Source organism: Canis lupus, chromosome 8 (assembly GCF_048164855.1).
Source record: "Canis lupus baileyi chromosome 8, mCanLup2.hap1, whole genome shotgun sequence".
In the NCBI taxonomy this organism is placed as follows: Eukaryota; Metazoa; Chordata; class Mammalia; order Carnivora; family Canidae; genus Canis; species Canis lupus.
Genome location: NC_132845.1, coordinates 53,121,296 through 53,135,475, shown reverse-complemented (window position 1 = coordinate 53,135,475; position 14,180 = coordinate 53,121,296). Strand labels below are relative to the sequence as shown.

The 14,180-nt window shown below is 38.2% G+C and overlaps 1 protein-coding gene across 3 annotated transcripts in view; it reads right to left on the bottom strand.

Moving 5' to 3' along the window:
- The window catches only part of REXO5 (RNA exonuclease 5), a 44,256-nt gene that overhangs the window by 4,077 nt on the left and 25,999 nt on the right, over positions 1–14,180 (bottom strand). For all 3 annotated transcript variants that reach the window (XM_072836061.1, XM_072836062.1, XM_072836063.1), the window contains exons 14-18: positions 5,190–5,294; positions 4,562–4,699; positions 2,115–2,207; positions 1,080–1,296; positions 730–917 (exon numbers count right to left, since the gene is read on the bottom strand). In XM_072836061.1, coding sequence (XP_072692162.1) covers positions 730–917; positions 1,080–1,296; positions 2,115–2,207; positions 4,562–4,699; positions 5,190–5,294 — 741 coding nt within the window. The remainder of the gene's footprint in view (positions 1–729; positions 918–1,079; positions 1,297–2,114; positions 2,208–4,561; positions 4,700–5,189; positions 5,295–14,180) is intronic.

The window sequence follows — 14,180 nt, the reverse complement described above, 5'->3', positions numbered from 1 at the left end:
TTCTTTCATATGGATTGGGTCTTCCAGGGCCCCTTGGCAGAGGAACCACATTACTAATGGCCCCTGTCACTAAGTATCTTTGTGACCTGGGCAAGTCACTCAACCAGTTCTGGCCTGTATTTCTCATCTGTTAAGTGGGAGATTAGACTAGGACAGTTTCCCAAACTTCAGCCATTCACCTTCTACCTTAACCCTTCTTTGTGTATCCCTCTAATATTTTTCTTTAAAGTGAGTCAAGTTTCTTCCTTCACCTCATTGAAATATCTATGAAGTCACAGGTTCAATGTGATTGTTGTGTAAGTATTAGAACAACAAGATCTTAACCTAAAAGTCAGGGGGAAAAGTCCATCCAGGACCACTAAAAATCATCTTGTGTATGTACTAAACTTTGGGAAACACTAGATTACTGAAGGCTTGCCCAGCCCTTTAACCTCCTATGTTAGCCCCTCAACTTCCCTTGGAGAGCCACCTGGAGGATTAAAAGCCTGATGGTAGCAGGTATGGAATGGATAAAAGTATAAGATCTTGGAGAAAGAAAAAGGTGTCTAGGGCTAGAAGAAGCTGGAGTGTGAAATAAAACTAGTGCCAAGGCAGAAAAAAGATCAAAGGCTTGAGTGTCACTTGAGCTGGACTCTCCTAACTTCTATAAACATCAGAAGGAAAATCAATAGTTAGAGCCAGCCAACCAAGGTAGCTACCTCTAATGCCAGGATACACTCACTCACTCACCTGTAAGGCCTGCTGCTCAGAGGGGGGAGGTATGACACGAATCCCCGGGGGCCTTCTTGATTCAGGAGGTAAGCCCCTGAGCCAAGCATGGAGATGCCTGGGGGTTAGGGCATGTCGGCCTTTCAGCTTCCAGTCCTTGCCTTTAAGAATGTCGAGGGCCCTCTGGGCACTGCCAAAATTTTTGAATTCTGAAAGCAAGAATAGCCCCTTCTGTTATTAAGGGCCGCAAAGCCTGGTCACCGTGGTCACCATTGAGGCTGGAGGTCAGCCAAGGCCAAAGGAGGACAGAATCAGCTGTTAACCCAGTCAATCACCCCAGGTGGGCTTATGTGGTGAACATGTAGACTTACTCAGGAAACAGTATCTTTTTTGCTTTCCGCTTTTAAGATCTTTAGGCAAGATCACAGCTTCCAGGCCAAGGAAGAGGTTGGACTGCTGTAAGAGATGTTCTTTGAAGGTTTCACTCACTCCAGACAGGTATATAGTACCTCGGTTTTCAGAATCTTGTTCTAGCTCGTTCACAAGAGTGTTACAGTCAAGGGTGAGCTCTGTCACAGGTCTCTGCACCTAACCAAGGAAGATGGCATTAGTGGTAGAAAGTCACACTTAGGGGCACCTCAGTGGTGCAGTTAGTGAAGCCTTCAATTCTTGGTTTCACCTCGGTCATGATCTCAGGGTCATGAGATCAAGCCCTGCATTGGGCTCCACGCTCAGCACAGAGTCTGTTTAGGACTCTCTCCCTCTCCCCCTCTGCCCCTCCTCCTTGGTCTCCTCTTCTCTCTCAAAATAATAAATAAATCTTACAAAAGAAAAGAAGGTCACCACTTCAACCTTTAGGCCTATTATATACTAGCAAGTAATTCTGCAGTTTCTGTATAAGGGGGTTAATGACAGATGCCTCAGAGAACTATGGTAAACACTTAATAAATACTTAAATATAAATGTTTTTATGTAAGCATACTATCTCCTCCCTTTCCTCCCCACCAAAACACCCTGCAATGGAAATGAATTCCCTGATTTTTACCGCAATGAGACTGATTATTTGCAAATAAGAAACTTCAAAACACCATTTGATCCCCTTGAAAGCTAAAGGAAAGGGCTGCTACAGAAAAACACACCAAATAAACCATCTGGGGTCTAAGTAGTGATAAAGAATACAAGGAAGACCCCAATGCAGCCCAGGCTGATTCTGACAAAAATTAAAGCTGTTGTGTTTTAGGTCACTGCTAGAAGAATGCTGGGCTTGACTGAAGACTTCCCATAATACAAAGTCTTGTGCTCAAGAGTCTTGAGGGCTTTTTATTATATACTAGAGCACTATAAATACAGGCTGTGCAAGGTCAGGGCTGAAGGGTGCTGCTTTTTGCTTTCTTTGGCCACTCTACCTTGATGCAGGCACCTTCTACCAGAACGCCATCCAAGGATTCTATGGCCAGCTGAGCAGCTTCCAGGACTTCATATTGTATACAGAGATGTGGCTGCAGAAAAAAACAAGATTTTCTTATTCCTGCTTTCCAGGCTCAAACTGCTAGAGAAGGGACTGGGAAAGGGCCCTAACCTAGTGGCCAAAGCCACCAGAATAAAATGTTCTCTTTGCTGTGCTAAGCCAGACAGCAACTGCAGATCAACTTTTAAGTAATCACCAAAGTTCAAGAACTGATTTCTCAGGCAGTAAATAACCTTTGTCAATTAAAATTTAAGTCTTCTCTCCATGGGTGGTACGGGCAAAGCACTAATAAATCTTTACTAATCAACTTGCTTTTCATATTTATTATGAACCACTGAATTCATAAGTGCAAGTCATTCAGATTCTCATTTGTTGTTAGCTTAATTTCACACAGGCAACTTTCCTGTAAGTTTGGGGAGGTTAAATGCTTCCATTGGATAGGCTGCATCTTTAAACTGACTGCTTTTCTGCTTGATGATGAGAGGTGCTGCATCATCACTGAGATAAAAGTGCTCCCAGAGAAAAGCTTCATGATACTGGATTTGGCAAGGATTTCCTGAATACCAAAAGCAGGGGTAACATAAGACAAAATGGACTTTATCAGAATTAAAAAGTATTATCAAAGGACACTTTCAACAGTGTCAAAAAGCAATCCTATGAATAGGAGAAAATACTTGCAAATCACATATCTAATGAAGATTTCATATCTAAAATAAACTAAAACAACAACAAAAAAATCAAATAACCCAATTAAAAACAGGCAAAGGACCTGAATAGATATTTCTCCAAAGAAGACCTACAGTGGCCAATAAGCATACAGTAAGATGATCAGTATCACTAATCATTAGGGAGATACAAATCAAAACCATGAGCTACCACTTCACATCCATTAGGATGGCAGGAATGGAGACTGATAAGGAAAAGAAAAGGAGACAGGAAGTAGAAAAATGGGAGAAAAAAAATGTCAGAATACAGAAATTGGAACCCTTGGCATTGCAGGTGGGAGTGTAAAATGCTGTAGCCACTGCAGAAAACAGCATGGCAGTTCTTGAAATTATACATCAAATTACCATTTAACCCAGCAATGGTACTTTTAGGTATATACCCACAAGAATTAAAAAAAGAGACTCCAATGTACATTTGTATTCACAGCAGCATTTTTCAGAATAGCCAAAAAGTAGAAACAAGCCAAATGTTCATCAACAGATGAATGGATAAACAAAATGCAGTACACATCCACACTATGGAATATTATCCATCCTTGGAATAGCACGAAATTCTGACATGCTACAGCATGGAAGAAACCTGAAGACATTTCGCTAAGTGAAATAAAGACACAAAAGATTAAGTACTGTATGATTCTACTTACAGGATGTATAACAGAGTAGTCAAATTCATAAAAACAGAAAGCACAATAGTGCTTACCATGCTTGGGGGAGGAGGACTAGAGAGTTGTTGTTCAGTGGGTTCAGAGTTTCAGTTTCAGGGGATAAAAAAGTTCTAAAGTTCTGGATACATTTCAAGATCCCCAGCAGATGCCTGAAACCACGGATAGTACTGAACTCTCTAAATACTATGTCTTTTCCTATACATATATATCTATGATAAAGTTTAATTTATAAATTAGGCACAGTAAGGGATTAAAACAACAATAACTAATAATAAGGTAATTATAACAATATACTGTAATAAAGTTAGTGAATGTGGTCTCTATCTCAAAATATTCCCTTACCCTTCTTTTGATGATGTGAGACGATAACATGCCTATTTGATAAGATCAAGTAAGGTGAGTGGCATATAAAGGCATTGTGAGGTAGTGTTAGGCTATGCTGCCCTTCTGATGATATGTCAGAAAGAAGATCAACTACTTTTAGACTGTGGGTAACTGAACCCATGGAAAAGGGGGTACTACTGTTAATTAGTAACAGAACTGTATATTTTTTAAAAAGTTACAAAGGCAAATTTTATGTATATTTTACCAAAAAAAAAAAAGAGAAAAAATCCAAGAATTACAGCAAGAGATTTTAGTCCCCTGACATATCCTTTCCATCCCTTAGGTCTGTCTTCCCAGGGAATCTTTGTATTTCTATTTTTAGGTACAGTAAAGACATTAATAAAAGATTTGGAGAAAGCACATTTTAAACATCCAGGATTCTGTACTTAGATCACTTTGAAAGATGGCAGATTTCTTGATTCTCAAAAGAATCAGAGAGTCTGGCAATGCTGGGTACATATCCTTCTGAATCAAAAGCTGCTCCATCAAAAAGCATGACTCGTACTCCAGTTGGTGACAAGCTCATGTCACCAATATCTGTTATGTGAATGGCCCCAGGAGGCACCTGAATTCCCAACACTAACCTAGAGGTGAAAATCTTATCTCATTACCTGATGGGTTTCAAGAACAAGAGTCATTGACCGGATTGGACCAAAGCTCTTAAAAAGCCTCTTCAGAGCCCTGAGGTTGCAATTTTTGCTAAATGGCCCAGCATAAACAGTTGACATCTCTGTCCACTTGATCCTCATCTGTAAGAAAAACAGAATGCAGTGAGGAGGTGAATGTGGTAAGAGAATTAAGTCTAATCTAAAGAAAACATGAGTTAAAACATGGGATAATTCTGCTTTAAGTAATTTCTCAACACAAAGCCGAATGTACAAAGATTAGTATATAGATATTTCACAACCACTTTATTTGGAATAGCAAAAACTTATAAAACACATATGATGAAGATAATAGATATATAATACAATGGAGTACTATACAACCATTAAAAAAGAAGAGAAATAAGATCATGTGCTGACCTGAAAAAATGTATAAGACACACTACTAAATGAAAAAGCTGCCAAATATTATAGTTTGATTCTTTTATAAAAATGTATTTTCTAAAATATTAATACATACATAGAAAAAATGTGGAGAAATGCAGAGCAAACTTATTAAAGTATGCAATACATTCTTTAACTCAGGGAGATTATAACTTATAAATAAATCATCTAGTAGAACTCATCTACTTACCCTCTTGTTCATCTCTTCAGTGAGGCTGGGTGAAAAGGGTTCAAAAGAGAACTGGACAATGCTGAAGGGAAACAGGGGAATTTCCACTCTGGCCTGCTCAAGAACCTGCAGAGAATAGCAAAGCCTGTATGAGACAGGAACCTAATGGCTCTTGGAGGTGAGCTACAATAATATAAACAAGATTGCCTTTTTACCCATATTAAAAAGCAAAATGGGGCCGACTTTAAGGTCTGAAGAAAATGGTGACACAATACAGTCTCCTAGAAAACAGTAAGGAGGGATCCCTGGGTGGCGCAGCAGTTCGGAGCCTGCCTTTGGTCCAGGGCGCGATCCTGGAGACCCGGGATCGAATCCCACGTCGGGCTCCCAGTGCGTGGAGCCTGCTTCTCCCTCTGCCTATGTCTCTCTCTCTCTGTGACTATCATAAATAAATAAAAATTAAAAAAAAAAAAAGTAGAATTAAAAAAAAAAAACAGTAAGGAGAGTAGGTAAAATCATGTAGGACCCAGGCCTTTAGCATCATTAAGAAAAAGAGACTACTAGAACCTTTAAATTACCTCTAAGAAAGAAGTTAAATTCCAGCACAACTCCCACCATCTCATACTGTTAATGCCTGTGAGTAAAGACAGGAGAGGAGGCTTAAAAGACTCTGGAAAGAAATCAAAAGGCATAGAAGACTTAGATGAAGTACAAACAAAATCACCCCCAGAAAGAAAAAGTACAACTAAATGCCAAAATAATGAGCAAAGGTCACAACTGTAATATTTCGCAACACTTGACTAGGTAAGAGGTTGGAAGCCTCAGAAAAATGCTTCTAAGAATAAGGTATATAGAGAAGAGCTAATACCCCCTTAGAGACACTGTCGGGAAAGAAAAGAAGGAATTAAGGGGGGGAAATGAAGGATATCCTGCAGAAAGTTAATAAGAAAATGTCAACATTCCCAAGAGCATTATAAACTCCTTATTCTTTCCAGCACAGTATCATCTTCAAAATAAGCACTGTTAAAAAAAGAAGAGAGTGTAACATGAGCAATAAGGAACAGAAAGAGCTTCAGGTTCTCACTCTCCTATAGATCCCAAGTTAACAAAATACAGACCAGAATGCCTTTGTGTGTTCTGTGAGAACTCTAGAGGCCAGCTGAGAAGCTAATAGCATTTAGACCAACATAAAAACCAAGAAGAGATTCCATCAAAAGGAGGAAAGAAAGGGGATGCCTGGGTGGCTCAGTAGTTGAGTGTCTGCCTTTGGCTCAGGGCATGATCCTGGAGTCCCAGGATTGAGTCCCGCATCAGGCTTCCTGCATGGAGCCTGCTTCTCCCTCTGCCTGTGTCTCTTCCTCTCTCTCTCTCTCTCATGAATAAATAAAAAAATTCTTAAAAAAAAAAAAAGGGAGAAAGAAAATCTGTAGTGTTTTCGTTTCTTTTTTTTGGTTTTTTTTGTGTGTAGTGTTTTCCATGCCAATTCATATCTCCCCCGCATTCAACCTCATACAGTGCAACCCAAAAGAAACTTCCCAAATTGAGGATTGTCCCTTGGACAGAAACACGAATAGACCTTGCACTCAACATTTTGACTCGTCTTGAGGCTGCCTCCGGGACGAGTTTTCTGTCTCACTTGACTCAAAGCACTGATGGTACTGGCAGCATTATTTGGGAACTCCTTAGAAAGAGTGAGGTCAGCAAGGTCATGGACTAGGAAGGTTCAGGCCCTCATTCTTCCACAAACACCAAGTTAACAACAACAAAGAGACCAGAATACCTTTGCAAGAACTCTAAGGACCAATTGAGAAGCAATAGCACCAAGACCAACAAAAAACCCAAGGGATTTCAGCAAAAGGGAAAGGAAAATATGCAGAATTTTGTGTGCCCACCTATATTCCTCCTCTATCCTTCCTATAACTAGAGGTCCTCCCTCTGGATGGAAACAAAAAAGTAGACTCTGCATCCAATATTATGGCTAGTCTGAGGCTGCCTGAGAGACTAGTTTCTATCTCACCTGACTAGAGCACTAATGGAACTGGCAGCCTTGTTTGGAAGCCACTGAAAACAAATGCAATTATCATAGCACATTAGAGCTGCAGTTCCACAGCCAAATGCCAAAGGAAGCAAGAGATTATGAGCACTGAGAAGAAACAGACAAGCTCCTTAAGGAATCTAAAAGTATACACACAGGCTCAGAGAAGATACATCCTCAAATTGGTGAGAGAGGTCCTGGAACCTCTCTAGCTAATCGGTAAAAGTCTTCTGTACCATGATGCCAGGCCTTAACAATGGGACAGGTAGTAGGTTTTTTTCCCCCAAATGACTAGGTCTTAATAAAAAAGATCACAAGGCATACAAAGAAATAGGGAAAAATGGCCCAAAGGAATAAAATAAAATTCCAGAAACCAAAACTAAAGTAACACAGAATGAACTAAAAGAGAACAAAGACAATTAATGGAATCAGGAAAATGACACATGAACAAAATGGGGTTCAACATCATATCTGATCTGGAAGAAGAAAGAGTCAGCAAACATGAAGACAGATCATTTAAATTCACCAATCAGAGTAAAATGAAAAAAGAATGAGGAAACATAAATAGATCCTAAGATGGGACAATGTCAAGACCAATATACATATAATGGGATCCTAGAAGAAGAGAGAAAGGGGAAGAGAGCTTATTTGAAGTAACAATGACTAAAAACTTCTCAAATCTGTGGAAAGAAATGAACATGGAAATTCAAGAAGCTCAAAGAACTTGAACCAGGATAAATACAGTAAATCTAAAGAAGCTCACATAAAGAAGACACATTACAACCAAACTGTCAAAAGTCAAAATCAAGAATAGAATCGTGAGAGCATCAAGAGAAAAGCAACTCATTACATACAAGGGAACTTCCTTAAAATTATCAGTGGACTTCTCAGCAGAAATCTTTGCAGGCCAGAAGAGTGGTGTGATATATTCAAAGTGTTAAAGAGAAAAACAAAACAGAACAAAATAACATCAAGAATACTGTAACTTGCAGAACTCTGCTTCAAAAATGAAAGAGAAATTAAGATTTTCCCAGATTAAAAAAAAAAAAAAAAGCTGACAAAATTCATTACAATTAGAACTTATCTGCAGGAAATGCTAACAGGAGTTCAAGAGGAAAGAACAGTAGATAGCAACATGAAGCCACATGAAAAAAGTTTTCAGTCAAGGCAAACACATGAACCAATGTTGTAACCTCTATTAAGGTAATTTTGGTGTATAAATTCACTTTTAATTCTTCAAAATTTAAATGACAAAACCAAATATTTCCCATGTTAATGAATATACATCTATATAGATGTGATTGAGTATTAAATATTTATTCACTATCAAAATCTAATTTACTAGTAACTTAAATTTTTTTTAACATTTTGAGTATAGCTGTCACACACAATGTTAATTTCAGGTATACAACACAGTGATTCAACATCTCTATACATTATACTATGCTCACCACTACAAGCATAGCTACCCATCTGTCACCATACAATGCTATTACAGTATCACTGGCTCTATTTCCTGTGCTGTACCTCTTTTTTTTTTTTTTTAAGATTTTATTTATTCATTAGAGACAGAGAGAGAGAGAGAGAGGCAGAGACATAGGCAGAGGGTGAAGTAGGCTCCACGCAGGAGCCCAATGTGGGACTCGATCCCAGGACTCCAGGATCACGCCCTGAGCCAAAGTCAGATGCTCAGCCACTGAGCCACCCAGGCATCTCTGCTGTACCTTTTATATAAAGGTGCAATTTATGACATCAGTAACAAAGTGTGTGTGTTGGAGCTTATAAAAGCAGTTTCTGTATGCAATTGAAATTAAGTTGTTATCAGCTTAAAACAGAATGTTATAACTTTATGTAATTGCAATGATAACTATAAAGAAAATATTTATAGAATGTAATACACAGGGCAGCCCCGATGGCCCAGCGGTTTAGTGCCGCCTACAGCCCAGGCTGTGATCCTGGAGACCCAGGATCGAGTCCCACGTCAGGCTCGGCTCCCTGCATGGAGCCTGCTTCTCCTTCTGCCTGTGTCTCTGCCTCTCTGTTTGTCTGTCATGAATACATAAATAAAATCTTAAAAAAAAAAAAAGAATACACAAAAGGAAATGAGAAGTATAAAATTATGTCATTACAAAAAAAATCAATGAAACACAAAGGATAGTAGAGAGAAAAAGAGGAACAAAAGCTACATGATATACAGAAAACAAAAGATAAATAGTAAGCCCTTCTAATTTAGTAATCACTTTTAAAAAAGTACCAACAAACTGAATTCAACAGCATTTTAAAAGGATTATACATCATGATCAGTGGGATTTATTTCTGGAATGCAAGAACGGTTCAACATATGAAACATCATCCCATGGGGGCACCTGGGTGGTTCAGTTGGTTTAAGCATCTGCCTTTGGCTCAGGTTGTGATCCCAGGGTCCTGGAGTTGAGCCCCACATCAGGCTCCCAGCTCAGCGGGTTACCTGCTTCTCCCTCTCCCTCTGCCACCTCCTTGCTTGTGCTCTCTCTCTCAAATAAATAAATAAATTCTTTTAAAAAAGAAAAAAAGAGAAAAAGAAAAAAGAAAATCATCCCATGTAATATACCACCTTAATGGAAAGGACAAAACCCACAAAATCAGGGCACTGGGTGGCTTGGTCAGTTTAAACATCTGTCTTCAGCTCGAGTCATCATCCCGGGGTCCTGGGATCAAGCCCCACATGGGCTCCCTGCTCAGTAAGGAGCCTGCTTCTCTGCCCCTCCCCCAACTTGTGCTTGCTCTAACAAATCTTAAAAACAAAAACACAGGGCAGCCCGGGTGGCTCAGCGGTTCAGCCTTCAGCCCAGGGCATGATCCTGGAGCTCCAGGATCGAGTCCCATGTCAGGCTCCCTGAATGGAGCCTGCTTCTCCCTCTGTTGTGGCTCTTCCTCTGTTTGTCTGTCATGAATAAATAAATAAAATCTTTAAACAAAACGCAGAATCATCTGAATTGATGCAGAAAAAGCATCTGACATGATTCAACACTCTTTCATGATAAAAACAATCAACAAACCAGGAACAGAAGGAACCACCTAACAGAATAAAGGCCATATATGAAAAGCCCACAGCTAATTTTTCAAAGGTGAAGGGTTGAAAGCCTTTTCTTTCTCTAAGACAAGAAACAACGATGCCTGCTCTTGCCACATCTATTCAACATAGTACTGGGATTCCTAGCCAGAGCAATTAGACAAGAAAAAGAAATAAAAAGCATCCAAATTGGAAAGAAAAAAGTAAAATTATCTCTGTTCACATATGACACGTAGAAGACTCAAAAGAATCCGCAGAAACATTGTTAGAACTAATAAATGAATTCATCAAAGCTGAAGATACAAAATCAGCTGTGTTTCTATATACTAACAATGATCAGAAAAGTAAAGTAAGTGGGGGAAAATCTCATTTACAAAAGCATCACAAAAGAATAAAATTCTTAGGAATTAACTTAACCAAGGAAACACTTGTATGCTAAAAAACTACAAAACATTGCTGAAAGAAATTAGAGAATAAGTAAATAGAAACATTCCCATGTTTACAGATAAGAACACAATACCATTAAGATGTCAACAGTACTGAAAGCAACCTCCAGATTCTATGCAATCCCTATTAAAATTCTAATGTCATTTTTTTCTAGTATCATTTTTTTTTTTTTTTTGTAGAAATAGAAAAAATCACCATAAAATCCTTACGGAATCTCAATTCTAAAAGAACAAAGTTGCGGGACACAAGTTTCCTGATTTCAAAATGTATTACAAAGTTACACTAATCAAAACAGTATGGCACTGGCATAAAGACAGACATACAGACCACGGAACAGAACACATTTCAAAAATAAAACTTTGTGTATATAGTCAAATGATCTTTGACAAAAGTATCAAGACCATTCAATGAAAAAGGATAGTCTCTTCAACAAAGAGGTACTGGAAAAGAGGGAAAGTTGGAACCTTTTCTTACATATATATATAAATTAGCTTAAAATGGATTAAACACCTGAAAGTAAGATCTAGAACTAGAAAACTCCTAGAAGAAAACATAGAGGAAAAGCTTCATAATGTATTTGGCTATGATTTCTTGGGTATGACATCAAAAACAGAGGCAACAAAAGCAAAGACAAGGGGGAGTATATCAGTTCATCAAAACACACAATCAATATGGTGAAAAGGCAACCTGTGGAATGAGAAAATGTTTACATATCATATATTTGATAGGGAATTAAAATCCAGGATATATAAAGAATATGTGTGTGTGTGTGTGTGTGTGCACTTATTTGTAGTTATATAAAGAACTCCTAAAACTTTAACAAAAAACCCAATTCAAAAAGGGGACTTGAAAAGACACTTCTTAAAAGATTATATACAATGGCTAACAAACACAAGGAGAAAAAAAAAAAGAGGTTCAACATTGCTAATTACCAGATGACAATGAGATATCCCCTCATACACATTAGGATGGCTACTATCAAAAGAGAGAGAGAGAGAAAATTAAGTGTCAGCAGAGATGGGGAAAAGTTGGAATTCATAAGCTACGCACTATTGGTAGGAGTGTAAAATGCTGCAACCACTATGGTGAACACCACAGTAGTTTCTCAAAAAAAATTAAAATCTCTTTTAAAAATAACAATTTAGGGACACCTGGGTGGCTCAGTGGTTGAGTGCCTGCCTTCAGCTCAGAGTATGATCCCGGGGTCCTGAGATGGAGTCCTACATTGGGCTCCCCGTGGGGAGCCTGCTTCTCCCTCTGCCTGTGTCTTTGCCTCTCTGTGTTTCTCCTGAATAAATAAAATCTTAAAAAATATATAAAAAATAAAAATTAAAAATAACTGTTTAGGGGTGCTTAGATGGCACTGTCAGCTGAGCATCTGACTGTTGGTTTCAGCTCAAATCATGATCTGTGAAATCAAGCCCTGTATCAAACTCTGCAGTTAGTGTGGAACTTAAGACTCTCCCTGTGCCCTCTCCCTCACTAAAATAAATAAATCTTTAAAAAAACTAGAGCAAAATAATAATATGCAGAAGTAAAATGAATGATGACAGCACCAACCACCAAGGATGGGAGGGGAAAAATGCAAACATATAGTTAAAGGTTCTTATATGTGAAATGGTATAATATCACCTAAGGTAAACTATGTTAAATTAGATATGCTATAAATCCTAAAGCAACTACTAAAATAGCACAACAAAGAATCACAGTTAAGGCACTGCCAAAAGAGATAAAATAAGATCATAAAAAATACCCCAGTAACTCAAAAGAAAAAAAAAATAGGAAAAAAATAAAAAAAGATGGTACAAATAGAAATAATAGCAAGATAAGAGACTTAAACCTAACAGTGTCAACAATCATTAAATGTAAATAGCCTAAACACTATTCTTAAAAGGCAATGATTGTTGGAATGAATAAAAAAGCAAATCCTAACTGGTCACAAGAAACCCACTTTAAATATAAAGATATAAATAGACTAAATGTAAATTAAAAATATATACCATTGTCAACAATAAACAAAAGGAAGCAGGAGGGGCTATATCAGTATCAGACAAAGTAAAAGAACAGAAAATGCTTCAAGGTGGGGATACCTGGGTGGTTTAGCAGTTGAGTATCTGCCTTTGGCTCAGGGGGTACCCCTGGGTCTAGGGATCGAGTTATGCATCGGGCTCCTTGCAGGAAGGCTGCTTCTCCCTCTGTTTATGTCTGTCTCTCATGAATAAATAAAATCTTTTAAAAAAAAGAAAGCTTCCAGGGATAAAGAAGGCCCTATTTTTAATGACAAAGGGGCCAATTCATTGGGAAGACATAATGCATAATGTTTATGTATCTAATAGGAAAGCTGCATTAAACATAAAGCAAAAATCATGGAGCCCAGGTGGCTCAGCAGTTTAGCGCCACCTTCAGCCCAGGGCCTGATCCTGGAGTCCCGGGATGGAGTCTCACGTCGGGCTCCCTGCATGGAGCCTGCTTCTCCCTCTGCCTGTGTCTCTGCCTCTCTCTGTGTGTCTCTCATGAATAAATAAATAAAACCTTTAAAAAAAAAAAGCAAAAATTAATGAAACTCCTCAAAGAAATAGACAAATCTACAATTATAATGGGAAATTCCACCTCTCAATAAATTTAAAAGGATTCAGGTAATTCAAAGTACATTCTTTGGATGATAGAGAACTTAAGAAATTGGAATAGATTTCAGGAAAATCCCTAACTTTTTGGAAAACAAATAGCATACTTCTTAAAAGCTATGAGCCAAAAAAGAAATCAAAAGGAAAATTAAAAAGAATCCGGAACTGAATGAAAACACTTTGCAGTATTTATTGAAACATCAATATTTCTAAGATGCAGCTAAAGTAGTATTTAGAGAGTAATTTAAAGCTCTAAACCTGTAGTAAAAAAGAATGACCTCAGCTAACAGTATTCTGGATGCATTAGCCAAAGCATCCACTGGAAAAAAGACAGTCTCTTCAATAAATGGTGCTGGGAAACTTGGACATCCACATGCAGAAGAATGAAACTAGACCATTCTCTTATACCATACACAAAGATAAACTCAAAATGGATGAAAGATCTAAATGTGAGACAAGATTCCATCAAAATCCTGGAGGAGAACACAGGCAACACCCTTTTTGAACTTGGCCACAGCAACTTCTTGCAAGATACATCCATGAAGGCAAGAGAAACAAAAGCAAAAATGAATTACTGGGACTTCATCAAGATAAAAAGCTTCTGCACAGCAAAAGAAACAGTCAACAAAACTAAGAGACAACCTACAGAATGGGAGAAGATATTTGCAAATGACCTATCAGATAAAGGGCTAGTATGCAAGATCTATAAAGAACTTATTAAACTCAACAGCAAAGGAACAAACAATCCAATCATGAAATGGACAAAAGACTTGAACAGAAATTTCACAGAGGAAGACACAGACATGGCCAACAAGCACATAAGAAAATGCTCCGCATCACTTGCCATCAGGGAA